General features: G+C 36.9%; 1 protein-coding gene and 1 pseudogene across 1 annotated transcript; one reads left to right on the top strand and one right to left on the bottom strand.

The window, feature by feature from the left end:
- Positions 1-1,803: 1,803 nt before the first annotated feature.
- Positions 1,804-17,160, top strand: LOC140146726 (interferon regulatory factor 5-like). The gene is made up of 6 exons (XM_072168598.1): positions 1,804-2,379; positions 11,517-11,578; positions 12,471-12,608; positions 13,050-13,223; positions 14,613-14,859; positions 15,527-17,160. Exons 2-6 carry the CDS (start codon positions 11,524-11,526, stop codon positions 15,966-15,968), a joined length of 1,056 nt encoding a protein of 351 aa, XP_072024699.1. The 5' UTR covers positions 1,804-2,379; positions 11,517-11,523; the 3' UTR covers positions 15,969-17,160.
- LOC140146900 (small nucleolar RNA U3) lies at positions 3,845-3,960 on the bottom strand (annotated as a pseudogene).
- Positions 17,161-18,370: the final 1,210 nt, after the last annotated feature.

The following is an 18,370-nucleotide window of genomic DNA, read 5'->3' as shown; positions in this document are numbered from 1 at the left end:
ACTGGGCCAATTTGAACCCATTCTGGGACTATATTGGCAATGCCCTACTGGCCCAGTACAATTTCAACTAAATTGGACCTTTACTGGACCAATTTCAACCCATTTTGGCCCAGTACTGGCAATATCTATTGGGCCAGTCGAATGCCCGTGTGCACGACCGTACCGGACCAATACATGCTGCCATTCTTGGTCCATTATAGCAGCTTTTATAGAGCCAGTATCGGGCCGATTGTGTAATGTTTGCTGGGACAAAGCTGCATATAAAACACTAAAAAGTTGAATTTGCCAACATACACACAGATCTATACACTTTTACATAACGTTTTGTAAGTATAGAACCTCATAATAAATTCAGTAAAATTTACCTCAGAACTATGTAATATTTACCAAATTATGTAAAATTGTAATTAAATTCATTAAAATTTTACATAATTTGGTAAATATTACATAATTCTGAGGTAAATTTTATTTAATTATCATAACTTTATGTAAAAATGTCTTTGTGTGTAGCAATGTGAGAAGTTTACAGCAACAATTGTTTTACAATAGAACAATATGATTTGAGCCGAGCTAATGCCAACAATAGGACTATTCCATTTAATTGACACTCCCCCTGTGGAAGATTGAGCTATATGGATTTCATATAGAATTGACACACATACTTACATTTGAAATACTCACTCCAGTTGGGGGAAGAAACAGGTAAATGGAGTGTGGGGTTCAAAATAATTACCCCTATAATAGGATTCTGTGGAAGACTTTTCTTAAACAGGCAGATATCAAATGGAAGAGCCCATTGCTGGTCCGGCGGATACGCTTTACCATATATAGTTAGCGGTCATGCAATAAATTTGAATACGATAAAAAAAACCCGATTGCGATTGTGTTATTTTAGGGACCGTTCACAAACACTTGTCGTAAGGGGGGGCTGATGCAAAATGAACAATTGCTTTCTTTTCAGGACCCCCCTTCGGACCTATCATTATTTTCTGCCCCCCCCTTTGTGGCCATGACATGTATGTCAACCCCATAGAAAATAGTGTAAACTTGTGTACCCCCCACTCCACCCCCTAATGATGATGACCCACGCTACGCCACTGTCAAGCTTAAAACCAATTAAGGCGATAATTAAAAAAAAAACCTCAAGACTATTAAAGCATGTCCCCTGGACACTATACTGGTCATCTAACAGCATTTCTGATTGGTTGATGACTTGAAATGCTCATTTCAATTGCCAATTATGACTAGGCTTTAAACTATTTATGGTCACACTTGCATTTGCAGATGATCTTATTAATACCCTCTTTGATTGGTTCCAAAATGGACACAATATTCATTTTGGCCAATCGGCAGGTAGTTCTCAAACCCGGTAACTTGAGCCGGTAATTTTCTTCTCACGTAATATTATGAGAATATGAATTGAAGCAAATACCTTCGCATTTACGTATATAGGATGGAATTTTCATACACGTGAGAAATAATATCAAGTGCTATATTTATATATTTTGTTTATATATTTTTTATTTGTGCACAAACTATTATATGCCTGATTAGCCCTATCTCCGGACCCTGTCTTTAATATTCATATCAACAAATCTGCACTATATTTTTTTGTTATCGCTTCATTAAACACTTCAGAAATAATTTACCTTATCATTAATTATAATATTGTGCATATACATGTAACTGTAGGCCTACTTGGTAAGCAAAATATACATTCTATTTTGTAGTACAACGAACAGTTGTTTCTTGTGTGTGTTGAACTTGATCAATGCACAGCCATTGATTATTGTTATTCATGTCACAAGGCTAGCTAAGGCTGGTAGCTGATAGCTGAAATACTACTCGTTATATAGAATAATAGCAAGCAAGACTCATTTCTGGAACCAACTAACGAAAACTATGTTTGTTTGTGCTTATCTGAGTGTATTCGTGGTAATTTCAAACATTACAGTGACAATTATTTAGATATTTTATAAACAATGTCTATGAAATTGAACAATCGGTTTTGTGCATTGTCGCAGACTACAGATTAAAATGGCGCGGGGAATCCCGAGCCTTCTCATGCAATACCGAGAATAGCACGTGTGGTATACAGACCTGGGTGAGATTTCAGGAAAAGTCAAAGAGGAATACCTATCGCATTAAATGCAAATAATAGGAGCTATTTGATTTCTAGAATCTAGAATGATTGTGTATGAAACCAACGTGGTCATTCTGAGATCAACTTGCATTTGAACCGGGCATTTGAAGCAGACGGCTCTTAACAAATGCTAGTCTAAGCAAAATTGTTAGCTGTGTATTATTATTACCTGGTTCTTGCAGAATTTTAGTGTTTACTGGTTCACCATCTGGCATCAACATCAGGCTCGGAGAGCAGTAAGTATATTTTTCATTTATATCTCTTTGTCGAAAGTGGTGTATGTGTATTATGTAGCATGTTTAGTTAAAACAAAAAAATATATTTTTTAATGTTGAATACACATCAGTGTTAGATGCTTGTTGGGTGTTTATTGCAATTATATTTATTTATTTTTATTTATTTATTTATTTTTATTTATTTATATTAATATTTATTTTTATATTTATTTATTTATTTATTTATTTATTTATTTTACTTTATATCATTTCTGTCTTTCTTCATTCAAAGGGTTAAAGTGTTATTTGAGGTATTATGGAAGTGTTCTAAGAATGCTAAGTATGTTTTAAACAGATTAATTGAGTAGGGCAACGCACACTTATCAATAAAAGCCTTTTCGGGCTTTTGTTTGAAACAAATCGGTCATTGATTGGCCACTGAACGTGTTTAAAGCAAAACCTCCTGTACAACTGAATAATAGGACTTTTCCAGGGCCACGACACCATGCGCCAGTAAAATATTTCCAGTAAAATAACCCTTAGAATTGCTGCAAAGCTGTCACAAAATAACAGGAACAGCACACTAAAACGAGCTATATGAAGCTATCGCACATCGCAATAGCTAGCTTGCATGTTTTCTACCAAGTGTATCTGATTAAAATTCGAACATAGCATTTACCTGCGTATCTGCAGTAATGTAGTCATGGGAACAAGCATTAGGTACGGCCCTGGATATTGTGAAAAATCCTGTGAAAAATTAATTATCCTACACACGTAGGGCCAACATATTAATATACAATAGTGTACCGTTTTTCTTGTTTTGAAATACTTTGTAGGGATACTCTAGGTCGGTGAACGTGAGTAGGGTTTAAATCTTTCCCTAGAGAAGTTCTTTTCAGAGGGCTGAGCTTTCACTGAGATCTTTATCGAGTCACTCAGTGCCATCATCCTCTGATCACAGATCCTGGAAAGAAACTAGTAGTAGTGTATGCGACCCTAAAATTTGAATGAAAGTAAATATGCCTCGAAGTGCAATGATGACTTTTTTATTACATTCAACACGTCCCTTAAGGATATATGCCAATACCATTGCCTTTTTCAGGTAAATAATATTCATGCATACTGCAGTTACTGTTCATTTTCCTATACACCCCAGATAGCATGGCAATGGTGGCCCAATGAAGGGCCAATGTTTGAGTTCAATTGGCCCAACATTGGCTGACAGTATTGGGCCATTCATGTTTTGCTCATGGGCCCAAGGTTGGCTCAATATTGGGCTTGGGCCAATGTTGGCCCCAGCTTGGCCCAAACCTTGTCACAGTTATTGAACAAACATTGGGCCTGTACCTATTTCTCATTGGCAAACAATTGGCTGCCAATGTTTTAACAATATGTAATTTTAGTATTGGGCCAATATTGATGCAATGGATTACTTTAATTATTGGACGTTATTGGCTCGGGAAAAGACGATATGTATCATCTCTTGCCCGCTTCGCGGTAAGAGAGGAACACGACTCATCACCGTGGTGTTGAATAGCCATCAAGAGTATTTAATAGCATGGTGACACGTACTTTAGAAATTATTTTTAAAAGTATGGTCTTAGAATTGAAATTGCCGAAAATTCTTGTGTATTTTCTTTAAAATAAATAATCCGTGGTGTTAAATAGCGTTTGCCCTGCGTTTTATCATCCGTGGTTTTGTTTCCTATTATTTCAACTTAGTATAATATTTAGGATTTAAATAAGGTCTTCCAAACACTAGTACTCATCACAATAATTATTTATTACCATATTTTATATTGTTACCCAATTTGTTACCGAAATTGGTGTGATAACCTATATTGGCTGCCAACATGATGCCAATGTAAAAATTGCCAATTGAAAGCCAAGATTGGCCCAATATTATATACTGATGTAATGCCAATCAAACGATATATAAAAGGCCAACATTAAACCAATGATTGGTTTATTATTGGCCCGAGATCAGCTGCCAATGAATGGTGAGCCAATATTGGCCCAATATTATATGGTCGAATCCATCCAAAAGTGTCCACGGACCAAAAATAAAAGTCCGAAATAAAAATGTCTCCACAATTTTTTCCTTTTGCCCATTGATTGATGACATATTGGCCTTATACCAAAAGTGCCATTACTAATCTTGAAAAATAAATCCAGGACGTGTGATAGTAAATGTGATATCAAAACCCAATGTTACCTACGAATACCACTAGGATGTTTTCACTATCGCAATACTAATCAACCTAAAACAAATGGAATATTCCCATTAACGCTTTTTTTTTTTTTTGTAGACCACAGGGTGTCAGGAAAATGCTAGCTCAACCAGAAAACATTTGTTTTTATTTTTTTAACACGATCAATATGATCTTAGTCAATTTATGCTAGTTTGTTTTTGAAAATGAAGTTTAGGTCAGTTTCTATATTTTGTTTATCAAATGAGTATGAATCAATTTACACATTGTATAAGAACGAGTAGGATATATGTTTTCAAGAATAATAGGAATTATACGCATACACCTAACGCTTTATACAATGAAAAGGTGAAGAAACCCGGGTATTCGTAGGTAACATGAGCGATTTAACAATATCTATATTGAGTTTAGAGGTTTAAATTTTGCTATTATGGTAGTGCATTAATAAAATGGTAGTTTTTAGATCTCTTTCAGATGGTACGTCCAAATGAATAAATGCTATTACCTTAGATCAACATTTTTTTGATGCTTTTAGCAAGATTTTGACCACTTCATTTTGATATACAACTAGTTTTAGCAATTTTACATAATAAATAATTGTTGAATGAATCCGTATATGGGTAATAATAGTGTCCTGGGGTACCGCTTAAAGTTTTTGACAATTAATTTCCATTGGTAGGGACACTTCATTACACATGTCATGTATTATGCTGTATTCGTAAGTAACATTTCAGTATTTGTAGGTAAGAATTAGACTTTTGGTGGATATCGCAATCAAAACTTCATTTTATAAAGCACTTTGAATGTATTATTTTCTTTATGTGCGTTTATTGATACTTTAGACCCTATCATGTATTAATAATGTCGGTTCACAGCGGTTGAAAGAGGATTGAAGTAAGAAACAAAGGCACTAAAGTGACTTTAATTTGCTTAATTGCACACAAATCGCTTAAAACCGTTATTGCAGACTTGTGAAGTCCATCTTGGAGTCAGTTATGTCTTGTGGCCTTTCGTTTGAGGGCAACTACAATTAGCTTTATACCAGGGTCCATCGCTGTGTTGTCTAGATCATGAGACAATGAGAACAGTCGTTTTTTCCATGGTATTCGTAGGTAACCTTAGCGAAACGTCAAAAGTTACCTTCGAATAAATCAATTTGGACACAAATTACTCAGAAACCAGAAGGTCGGTAAACATTTAAAATGAAGCACACATGACAGTTGACAAATTCAAGTATGTATCCCCTTCTAATCTTCTTTGAATCTGATTTTTCTTTCAAATGAGCAGACCGTCGTCTATTTCAGTACATATTTTTCAACAATTAAGCCGTATTCAGTTTTGCATGGTGGGCATGTATGTGAATTCGCAACTTTCATTGACATATGATTTGATAGCAAACATACAGGCCTTCGTTATGTACCAATTTGGGCATTGGCATGAATGGCGGTGTTTCACAATACTGTCATGATGTCAAATTGTATTCGTAGGTAACATTCCGTTACCGAAATTTACCTACGAATACTTGCTTTTATTGTTGACATCTCAGAAATATTTAAACGCAGGCTATTGAAACTTGGTAGAAATAAAGAGTGTATTACCCTGCACCTATTGCTTAACTATTGTTTACTATTCTCTCACTTTGTGGAAATGACACAGCTTTAAACATGTATTCGGAGGTAATGCATATTTTTTACCAAACCTACCTTTGTGGCATTTAGAATTTCTGGCAGCTTAACACAATAATAAAGATGTCCGAATGCAATGCATTTCAGTATTGGACATATCAAAGCTTGTATCAATTGCGCATTTATTAGTGATTTCCATTTTTTAAAGATATATCTAGTGATATGAAAAATTGTATTCGTAGGTAATGTAAAAACATACCACTCAAAAAATTCATAATTATGTACAAATATGTGAAAAATTGAACAGGCAATCTTTGAATACACACCTTTCAGGAAATCAATTTAGATTCAATTCAATGACTTCTATTCATAACTGATTTAGATGTTTTTAAAAATACTGTAAGAAATATTTTGAAAAAATGGGTAAAAATAGCATGTTTTGGGGTCTCTGTGTCTAAGTTTTTCACAGAAGGGGGTCTTATTATATGTGGCGCAAAGCGTATGATCAAGGCGAATAAACACAATACAAAAACGAATGCCAATTGATTAATACTTTTAAGTTATGGCCCTGAAAATGCCGTGTACACTTTTCGTTGGATTCGACCATATACTGATGTAATGCCAATGCAACTTTTTGCCAATATTGGCCCAATAAGTATATGTTATCTGGGACAATACACAGTACTCTCACAAGGTATAGCCCATTACCTAGTTAACGTCACTACTCACTATGCGAAAAATAACCGGCCAATATTTGTTGTACTCTCTGAAATTCTAGAAAATATAGTTTTGTAACATGTCCTAAATTTTTAGCTAATTTAGATATTTGGAAATATTCGCACTTTGGTGTTTTAGTAAGGAAGGGCATGGCATGCCTGCAAAATTCTCTGTGTAAATCGAATGCAACTTTTAGTGACTATCACTCACTTGCAGACCGCTCTCTTCCGACGGGGCATTAAAGCTCAACCACTTGACGGATATTGTTTTTGTACTTGCTGTCAATCAAGAATAATGTATACATTGTAGCTTGTCGGCTAAAAACTGAGTAGGTGGGGCATCTGCAAATGTTCATACTTCCCTGATTTGAAAATGATAGATAAGAGCAAAAACAGCTCCCATATCTGTCCATAACTTTGGTCAGTGCAGCGAGTCGGGGAATTTCAAGTGGGTGATTATTGATTGGCAAGTGCCATATTTGGGCATAAGTGCAGTCCACCATTCAATGTGGAGTATAGACTAGACTTTATCGATTGATTTTGCTGCTGGAGTAATTTCCTGTTAACCAGGTTTAAGTACTGCAAAGGTCGAACCATGTTTGCTGTGCAATGGGTAATAAAAGAAAACATGTCCCTGTAAAAACACAGGATAAAATATCGGTCAGGTAAGTTTTTTACCCAACACTGGGTGTATTTTACCCAACATCGGGTTATTTTCAGTAATTTACTCAATATTGGGTAAAAAACCTTGCCCAACCCATGAGGGTTGTTCATGGTACACAGTGGTTGGGTAAAATGATAATTTTACCCAACTTGGGTTGATCCTTATGGATTGGGTCAGTGGCGTAGCGTCATAGGGGCATGGGGGCACGTGCCCCCAATGGATCTGAAATTTTATAAATTCCATAGGAAAATTTCAGAAAAACGGCTCAGACCCGCCCCAATCATGTTTGGTGCCCAATGTGATGACCCACGCTACGTCACTGGATAATTTTGGGTAAGGTTTTTCAGCCAATATTGGGTAAAATTTTACCCAACATTGGATAGATTACTGAAAATAACCCGATGTTGGATAAGATTGCCAAATGTTCAGTAAAAAACCTTACCCAACCGTTTTTACCCAGTGTTCTAACACTGCATGTAGGCATATTCAAAGAGACTATACATCAGCTATTCCTATCATAGGCGTATAGATCCCAGGGGGATTGGGGGGATAAATCCCCCCCCAATATTTTGCCAAATAAATGCACACCCCCTATAGAGGAGTTCGGATTTCCGGACTTTTTGTCCAGTCGTGACTGTTGGAAATCCAGACAAAATCAGAAATTCTCAATTTGAGAGCTCATTTTGGACATTTCCTTCATGTAATTGGATTCCCAGGCTTTTTTAAGTGACATTTCCAACTGGAATTCCAGTCGTTTTCAGAAAGCAGACCTGGAAATCAAAGCATTTCTTTGATTGAAAAGTTACTCCTCTATAAGTGGTATGAACTTCTTTTCTGGAATATACCAATGACCGAGTTAGTCCTAGTTCGCCATACCCTACCCCTAATTTAACTAAGCCTAACGTTTGGACTAGCGAACCCTTTTTATGTTTCGAAATAGCGAACCGACTGGCGAACCTTAGGACCTCGCAGGGACACTCGAATATGAAAGTGACGCCTGTGCCCACCAGCGTACGAAACTAGGTGTCCGTCAGTGTAGAAATTTTCAGAAAAAAGGGGGTCATTCGGTGTTGATTGGGACTATGTCAAAAATGGTGTGATTTTGTATGGGAGCGCCCAAAATTTCACATCATAAACAATCAAAAATAGCTTTTGATCCAATTTTACAGTACAAAACAGACAAAACTCATTTATTTTTTCAAAATGCGCGCGAAGCGCGCCAAAATATCAATTTGGAGGAATAATTGTTCAATAAAAGGGGTCATTCAGTGTAGGCTACTGAAAAAACTGGGGTCATTGGGTGTAGGATTTACCAAAAATACCGCGGTCTTTTCATGGGCCCGGGCTTAGGACTTTCGAACATTATGACTATAGCGGGGAATCCCCATTCTAAGATATATTTGCACTTCCGCTCGCTATTCTTTTCGGCCTATAGGCTCTACCGATGATACTTGTTGCGTGATCAGATTGCATGAGCATACTTTCAAAGCAGATCGATAACCTCGTTTAGCGCTGCTGCTGCTACAATTTCTAGATGCAGCATCATTTAAAGGCCCATTCAGTGATTTGCTCATCCGGCCGATCGTAAAAATCATCAAAATTCACGATTTTGGTACCTTTGACATTGTCATAGGTGTGCTAACAGTAACATAGCCTGCGAGTGGTTCAACCGAAAGCCGTGTATTTAAGACAAAATAAGACATTTTACACGAATCTGTAATTTAGATACTGACAGTATCTAAATTAGCTACATGTATTTGAATGGGGCTTCAACTTCGTCAGTACTGCTGTTTTCTTCGGGTTTTTTTTGCCAAATTGGTCATTTCAAAACTACCAAATGACAATTTGAATGACTTAATATCCTTTACTTTTAAACAATTTACAAACAATTTTAATTTTTTCACACTTGCGCTGGGATCACTGAATGGGTCTTTAATGCAGTACATTAATTTACCATCCCTGTTCAGTGGCGCTTATTTCCCATTGAACATTTGGGTTACAGCATGCAACAAGAGCTTTCCAAAAGTGTCATCGACCTGAGAGTGATAGCCTTAAAAATTTATAAATATCATTAACAACTTGACTAAAATTCGTGGGCGTAATCATGTGTGTAAATAGCGCATATCGCCAGCCTGCTACGCTAATTGCCTAAGTCATTTTTTGTAATTTTGAGAACAAAGAACAAAATGTGGTTCAAGCATGCATCAGTTACGTAATCCCGGGGGGCACTTCAACTTTGGAGGTGACGCGTATGTAGGGCTGTTAAGACCTCCTTTTTCAGCATCGCTGTCACCCAAAGACCCCATATTTTTTTACGAACACATGCTCTGTCACCCGAAGACCCCATATTTTTCCATTTGATCTGTCACCCAAAGACCCTTACAAGTTCAATTTGAACAGCAACTTTCATTTTTCACTGATTTTGTCACTTATTTTAAAAAAACAATGACATTTGAAGCAATTTAGAACTAGAAATTCGATTTTCGAGGTTTTTGTGGCCCTATTTCGGCTCTCACCCAAAGATTCCATTTTAAAAAAAGGTCATGTTCTCACCGAATGCCCCTTAGTGCGAAAGTGCCAGCCCTACACCTATATCCATTTCATTATTGAAGTGCCCCCCCGGGTACGTAATCACCTTAATTATATCATATCATTCCCTTTTATTAGTATCATTATCATTTGTTCTTGTGCAAAAATTGGTAAATAAATGTGTTTAACTGCATGCTTGAACCATACCGTATTTTGTACTTTGTTCTCAAAATTACATACGCGTAGCAGGCTGACGATAATACCGAAAGACGAATATGTGCCAACTTCCGGGTGCTTCCGGCATATCAGAGTTCAACAATTTGACAAACATTATTATCGCAATCGGATCTGTACAGCCTTTCAGTATTGAGGAATAATATTTGCTAACAATTGACATTTCTTTTAGTGCAACAATTAATTAATGAAATTTATTTTGAGAGAATTCGTTTTTAATATTTTTACTGTAAACAAACTGGCTTTTATAAAAAAAAAAAGGAATAAATAACAAATAATTAAAGAGTGCTAAGCATGGGAAGATAGAATTAGTTAAAAAGCAGCACAGGTGTAGCGCGAATATAATATAGGCATATGGGACAAAAACATTTATTTTAAATTAGTCCGGGTAATCATGGTAAATTGTCATCAGATATCACTGATACCTACTTTCATATACTTGCCGGCCTTGATCCCCGGGCTTGATCCACTTAAGTTCCAGTGACAAAGTTGGATAACCTCCATTTATTCAACAGAGATAGTTTAATATTTGACCCGGGATTTGACCTCAAGATGTGGAATGAATTTTTGTACCCAACACTTGTCAGTCCGTGCATGTGCAACACATTAAGAACTATACCTTTAATCATTAGCGCCAATCCGGCTTGAAATGTGTGTGGGGTGGGTGTGTGTGTGTGTGTGTGGGGTGGGGTGGTAGGGGGGACGGGGGGGACACCCGGCCAAAATGGTTTAAAAGTGGCTGAAAAGAACAAAAATGGGTCACTTTGCCCGAAAGGTTGGGGGCACGTCCCCATATCCCCCGGGATTGACGCCCGTGCCTTTAATAGGTGAGCATATTTGAGATCTGTCAGTCAATGAAAAGCTCTTTTAAGAGTTACATGTAAAATCTCAATCATTACAATGTGCCGGTACACAGTTCCGCAACCTCATAATGTTTGAACACTCATATAATGACCTTTGAAGTGCAGGTTATTGAACTTTGAAGTGGCAACGAGATTACGGGGATGTGTGGCAGATTCGAAGTGCATTTTCAGCCATTTAGGTTAGATTCGGGGTGCATTTTTAGCCATGTTGGTTTGTGGCCCTAAATTTCATGACACATGTTTTAAGAACGGGTGTTTTTTCCAAATTTTCTCAAAAAATTGTAAAGTTTTTATATCTATTGATATTATTTTGACAGGTCAACAATGTCTAATGACAACATGGAAAGCATGGATTTGGATCTCTTGGATCTCAATATAGGTAGGTCAGTAAGAATAATACATATATAGTTTTATTGAATTTTATTTTTAAGTATGAACTCTTTGAAATACAATCATTAGGATTTTAGTATCTTTATATGTGACCGTACACCACGAACCGTAAATGTCCTAAATTGTATTCTGAGTTACAGTGTAAAATGTGCATGAAGGTCGTGCTCATAGGTATATATAGGTACCTCATGTTGGTGCTACATAATTATCACTTTGATAGCGCTAGTCAAACACATATTAAACCAATCAATAATCCTATTGTTGAAGAGGATAATAAGCTTTTACCTATGTCTATAGAAGTCTTAAATAGCTCTAGTCTTTGTTTTTCTTGGGGATGATTTGAAAAGACCGCCAATTATGACTGTTTGATATTTATTACCAACAATGTGGTTAAAGAGATCGACACATGTAGAAAAAGGTACCATTTTGTAGAAGGAGCAAAGTTCAATAAACCATAACCCCGCTTCTGCATATCGTTTGAAGTCAAAAGATACACCATTTTAAAGCTTATGATGTATATTTTCTAAACACGAAATAATTGACCGGAACCGACTTTACAGCTCATTCGTGGTGTACGGTCACATATGCCACGATCGTTTTCACTTCCGCGTGTCCCTATAGATGGACATAAACATTTTGTTAAATTAAAATTCCAGGAACGTGATGTATTAAAGCTAGGAATGGATTTTTTGTTGCGTATGACTGGAGCTCTTTACTTAAAGTTGAACAAGTGAAATGGTAAAAGTGGTTAGATATCTCAACCAGAAATCTAGAGAGCTCCAGTTCGATTCCCACTGGTTCTGAAAATCTTACATTCTCACTTAACATACCTTTCAACAATACCTTCATTTATACCATAAGGTGTTCATTTTCCATTTTAGATCCTGAAGTCGCAAACGCCCTTATTCACCAAGTTTTGTCACCAGAAAACAATGACTTGCCGCAACGTTCTCCTGGAAATTATTTAGATGATGAAGATAAAACCTTTGAGTTTGATGAGGACTTAATCGGAAGAATAGGTAAGAATTATGAGAACTACCTGCCGATTGGCCAACACGAATATTGTGCCTAATGTTGAACCAATCAAGGAGGGCATTAATAAGATCATCTGCAAATGCAAGTAGTTTATAGCCTAGTCATAATTGGCAATTGAAATGAGCATTTCAAGTTATCAACCAATCAGAAATGCTGTTAGATGACCAGTAGTGTCCAGAGGGTTAAAAAGAGTTGATAAAGAAGTAGTGAAAGTCAAACAAGTCATTCAAGTAGATTGCCATTTATCTACTAAAATAATAGTGGCAATAAAATTAAATAAATTCCGGCCAATCTCTCAGCTCATTAAAAACGGGTGGCCATGGTCTTTTACTTCCTTACAACAATGTACAACACAGCAAAATGACAGCATATTTTAGAGCAGAATGCTGAAGTTCAATTCAATTTCTGTCTCGTTCTATTCTCAGATGGTTTGGATTTACCGGGTAGTCCTATGGTTGCGCAAACTGCCGAATCCGTAGACCAGATAACGCAGTACGACGGTTATTCTGTTCATGATCTGCAGCAACCGCATGCCTCTTCAAATCCGACAGCAATAGAATCTGCTTATCACTTGGCATATGATCCAAGATTTAATGATTGTAAGTTTAAAAGCAAGCAAACAACCAAATTAATAAGCAAAGAAATAATCAAAATAAGTGTATACGTGTGGATATTCATACGTAATGGTAGATAAAATAATAGAATAGTTTATCTTCAACACTACACTATTTAAAATAGTGTAGTATTAAGGGTACTACACCCCTCGATAAATTTGTGTCTATTTTTGCATTTTCTCAAAAACTAATAACACAGTGGTAACAAAAGGTATGTATATTATAGGGGCAAGGAATACAATTACTACACTGGAATTTCAGTGACTCAAGACAAGCGGTTTATTGATCAGAAATTAGGTACCGCTAGGATGTATATACCTCGTTTCCTATGAACCGCTTGTCTTGAGTCACTGACATTTTAGTGTAGTAATAAATTGGATTCCTTGCCCCAGTAATATACATAACTTTTGTTACCAGTGTGTAATTATTTTTTGAGAAAAATGCAAAAATAGTCACAAATTTACTGGCAGTGCCCCCTTAAAGTTAAACTCTTCTATTTAGTGTATACGTAATTATAACAGGAGAAGCAGTAAAATAGTTGGCATATAACATAGGCGAGATTGTTTGGTGAAATATTGATCTTAAGAACAACACAGTCCATACGTCCTGATCATGGGGAAAAACCGGGAATAGAGCCTACGCATTTCTTCTCGTGCATGCAAAGAAAGTCGTGAAAATGTAATTGACGAATTACAACACAGCTTATCAATGACAATCCAAGTATTTACTTCATGTAGCCTTGTCACAAGCACACTATTAATTTCATTATATTGTTTACCGTAACTCTGATCCCAACTGGTGGGGTGGGTGTCATGAATATGTCGGTGACCGGAGTCAATTTTATGACCCCCCCCCTATCGCGGGCAAAAACATTTATGACCCCCCTATCGCGAGTCGAACATTTTTATGACCCCCCGGCCTCCCTTCCGCCTACACAGGCTCAAGACAAATGATTCATTGCCGGAACAAAGGCGTGGAGCGCACCAAAACTTTAGATCGAAGAAAGTGTGCGGGGTGCGTTAAAATTTTTGATTGTGTGTGTAAAGAAGGCGCATTATATAATGAAAGAGTGTGCGCACATTTTGATTGTGAAATTAAAAGAATGTGTGCGCAGCACGCGAAAATATTTAGTCACCAGCCCTTAATAATTCTTTAACCCCCCTATTTTGGGTGTTAAAAAATTATAACCCCTCATCTATATTTGGTTTAAAAATTCTATGACACCCCAGTATATTCATGACCCCCCCGCTTCCGAAGAAAATGACAGCCCCCTAACTATAACCTTAATAACCCATGTGTCCAATAAAACGTTTTAAAAAATAACAGAAAAATACACTCATTGCGTACGTTGAATTTGCGTTTCCCTCTTTGCAGGTCACAAAATGAGACTTAAAGCTTACTATCAGCATATCTTGATCGTGAATGACGCAAATAAATCTACAGAAATAGAGCAACCAGAAGGAGCTTTTGTATTCCACCAAAAACAGAGCCAGGTGGGCCTACCACTGGGTTTACCACCCACAGTCGCACCCGTCAGGTTGCCGGAGTTAGCGCCAGGATTGGCTAAGACCGATAAAGTCACTAAGTTTACAGCTACAGTCTTGGGTGATATGACTAGAGGGTAAGATACGACTTATTTTGTTGTGTAATAATATGATTTTACATAGTGGCGAATAAGGTTGCAGTTAATGTCAATATTTTGATAGTATACTTAATCCAAATATCTGACAATGTGTTAATATGAATATGCCCAGAATTCTATATACGGTATGTCTATAAAAACATTTCTGTATTGTGAAGCATTAAAAATAGACGCCAATTCGCAAAACATGCTTACCACGTGTTGAAAAAATAAAGATCGATCTAATGACATCCAGTCTAACGAGATAATGCGGCATTATGTTGGCCATTAAATTGATAGTGGCTTTTCCATGTTTTCCGTAAGTGACTAACATTATAGTCTCTCTCGTCTCAACTTGAAAGTAAGGCCATGTTGGATTTCGTAGTGGCAAATTCGTAGTGGAAAGGCGATTTGTCCGTACGCTGGTGACGCAACCACGTAAACGCACTGATTCGAATCTGCAACTACGAAATCCAACATGGCGTTGCTAACTTGTAAAGTGTGCTGAGGCTTGTGGATCAACGTTTAGGCGTTGTGCCTGTGCGTAGCGCACTATAAATCACTGCGCTTTTTGTTTTTAACTTGAGACGAGACACGCTATAATGTGAAGGCATTATCATGATTATTATCCTTTATAATGTTGTTTTGTTTCTTTTTTTAACAACAGGTTGCATGTGCAATATCACCAAGGTTTTATGTACGCTACGCGTCACTGCATCAGTCGCGTCTTCTACTGGAGTTCCCTTCTTAACTCGACACAAAGCGTCAAATTAGAACGACTGAAACCAACTGCAGTTTTCGACTTTCGCGCCTATTTCGACAGACTCCACCAGCTCGCTCAGAATGGGTATGACTTCAGGCATGCGAAACGTCCCGTGGTGGTATTCACGTTCGGTCAGCAATGGAATGGTTCTTCAAGTAATCTTAAAGATATGTATGTGCGGGTTGAGGTAACGCCAATAAAAGCTGCGGAAGAATTAGAGCGTGTTTCCGCAAGGGGGTGGGAACATGAATCTATTACCAAAAGTATGAAAGAAGACGATTTAGAGCGGTCGGAACGGGGGTCAGAAACTGAGTCTTGTATCATGTCCATTTTACATCAAACATAAATGTGGTTATTCCGCAAAAATGGTTAACACGGTTAAGCTGAGTTTATATTTCATCGCTGGCGATTGTTCGCTACCAATAGCAAGATTGCCATCATTTGATGCTTTTAGGATTCAGTCAGTTAGTCATAAAAGCAATCGCGAATCACGGACGATTGAATTAAAGTCAGCTTCAACTGAAACAAAGCTAGTTTCCTCCGTTCCCGTTTTTTGGTAATGCCCGACCATAGGTGCTTTTGTGGTTACCCAGTAGGTTCATCTGCCCTGCCTGTGGTCCCTTAGTTTTATGACAAAGGCTAATCTAGGCATTGACAGCATCAGCTATTTAGGTAACACCAACAGGTTTGCGCCAAGATAGGTATTAACATTTCGCTTGAAGCTCTGTCAATCCTGGTCCGAATCCTGGTATTAGTCCCAAGGAATTCCTTATATATCTCTGAGATGATCAGTTTATCAGTCATCATGGTCATTCAGCCAGGGTAGTATGTTACCAAGATGTGAAGTCCAACACATTATTATATCCTTCATGACCTTGCTCAGTCCATCCCAGCTGAAAGTGACCTTTACCATGTTTACCTGATGAGGCACGTAGTTTTCAAATGTTAGTTGGCATGGTAACAGGTACGGTGTAATTGGTAAAATATGACAAATTGTTTAAGGGATCTGCAACCGTAATGAAAGACATTTACGTATGTACAATTAAAATATGTACTAATATATCTACACTATCCTGCTTAATACTCGTTCTTTTTATCACATTTTTAACCTAACCTGTAACACCAATACTTAATGTAGCCTATATATTTGAGTTCAAATTATGATTTTCAAATCTGGTGTAGGTATATCAGCTTTTCCTAGATCAACATGATCAAGAGTGCACTAAAATGGCTGTACGTTTTAAAACTAAATATTATACAACAATGCAATTTCTCATTTTTGAGAGAATTGCTCAGAATTCTTGATTTTTTACAGGGTATATGTCAGCACGCCTGGTTATGTCAGGCCAATATCGAATATCTTTTCATGTTCGAATCATAAAATATATAGATCTACGTAAAGGCCTGATAGTTTTCATCACCCAAAGAAGCTGACTTTTGTGTGGGGACGCGACGTGTATATTATTTTGTATATATTATTTGTCGGCGAAAGTATTCAAAAAGAATGTTCTGCTGTCGAGTTATTTATTAGATTAATAATTAATACAGGGTGTCCCATAAAAAATTACCGAGTGAATGAAATTGAACGTAAGTCGAGAAGTAGACATCAGAATCAAAAAGTTAAAAATGTAGCGCATAGCCTATTTTATTGTACATCACGTACGAAAATTTTTATTTGATTCGGTTGACGGGATGCGAAGAAATTAACGATTACATAATTCGTGCATCAAATCAGTTCATTCCAAGTTTGATCACAGGCGCGTTTTTCATACTCGCTCATCGCTTCCTAAAGTTTGTGTATCTCATTAACTTTATTCCACATTATCTATCTTATAACCCGACGGTGTTATGTTATTCATGCTTTCACTGGAGATGAATAACAGTTTGTCCGAAAAAACTTTGATTTCTGCAATTGGAAGCTTTCTAACTTTTATTCTTTAGGTTGTGCAAATATGTTATATTTTAACTTTTCAAAAAACATTTGAGCCAAGAATGACAATGATCAAGTGCTTACAGTTTACATGTGACTTTTGATACCATGCAACATTAATGTTGAGGTTTTAAAAGATTTAAACTTTGCATTACAATTTCTTCTTAAGCCAGCTGGAATTCTTACATCTTACATGCAATCTTTCATTTTCAATATCGTGCAGGTTTTCAAATTTGAACAAAACCTAATTAAACGTTTTTCAAGAAACAGATTATTTAAAAAGAACCAAAAGGATTTCACAAAACAAAACATGAAGCACATTGACAGTTAACCACTATAGTGCGCATTGTGTTGAACGAAATTTCTTACAAACTTGGAATGAAGTGAATTGACGCATGCGTTATATAATCGCCCATTTCTTCGCAATCAGTAAAGCGATTTCAGTCAAATTGACGTATACAATGCAGAATAAGGTGGGCTACACGCTGATGTTTAGATATTTGGATTATGATGTCTATTTCTCGACTTGCGTCCAAATTCATTCGCTCGGTATTTTTTTCTGGGACACCCTGTATGTACAAGTAAGGACGTTGTGGATTGTGCTTGAAGTTGAATCATTATTGTAATAATATAGAAATACTGACCAATATTGCACTTATTTAATAGAAATGTGTGTTTGGATGTCGCTTTGATGGTTTTCAGCTCACTAGTAGTATGAACATCAAGAAGAGATTTGTTAGAGCACAGGAGAGTCCGTCGGTTACGACGGCGCAGAGCGCTCGAGGGCAGAGCATATTAATCCGAACAAGGCCTGAGAC

The sequence above is a fragment of the Amphiura filiformis genome, chromosome 2 (genome assembly GCF_039555335.1).
Source record: "Amphiura filiformis chromosome 2, Afil_fr2py, whole genome shotgun sequence".
NCBI classification, from domain to species: domain Eukaryota; kingdom Metazoa; phylum Echinodermata; class Ophiuroidea; order Amphilepidida; family Amphiuridae; genus Amphiura; species Amphiura filiformis.
The sequence above is the reverse complement of the archived record's forward strand: the minus strand, read 5'-3'. Positions and strand labels throughout refer to the sequence as shown.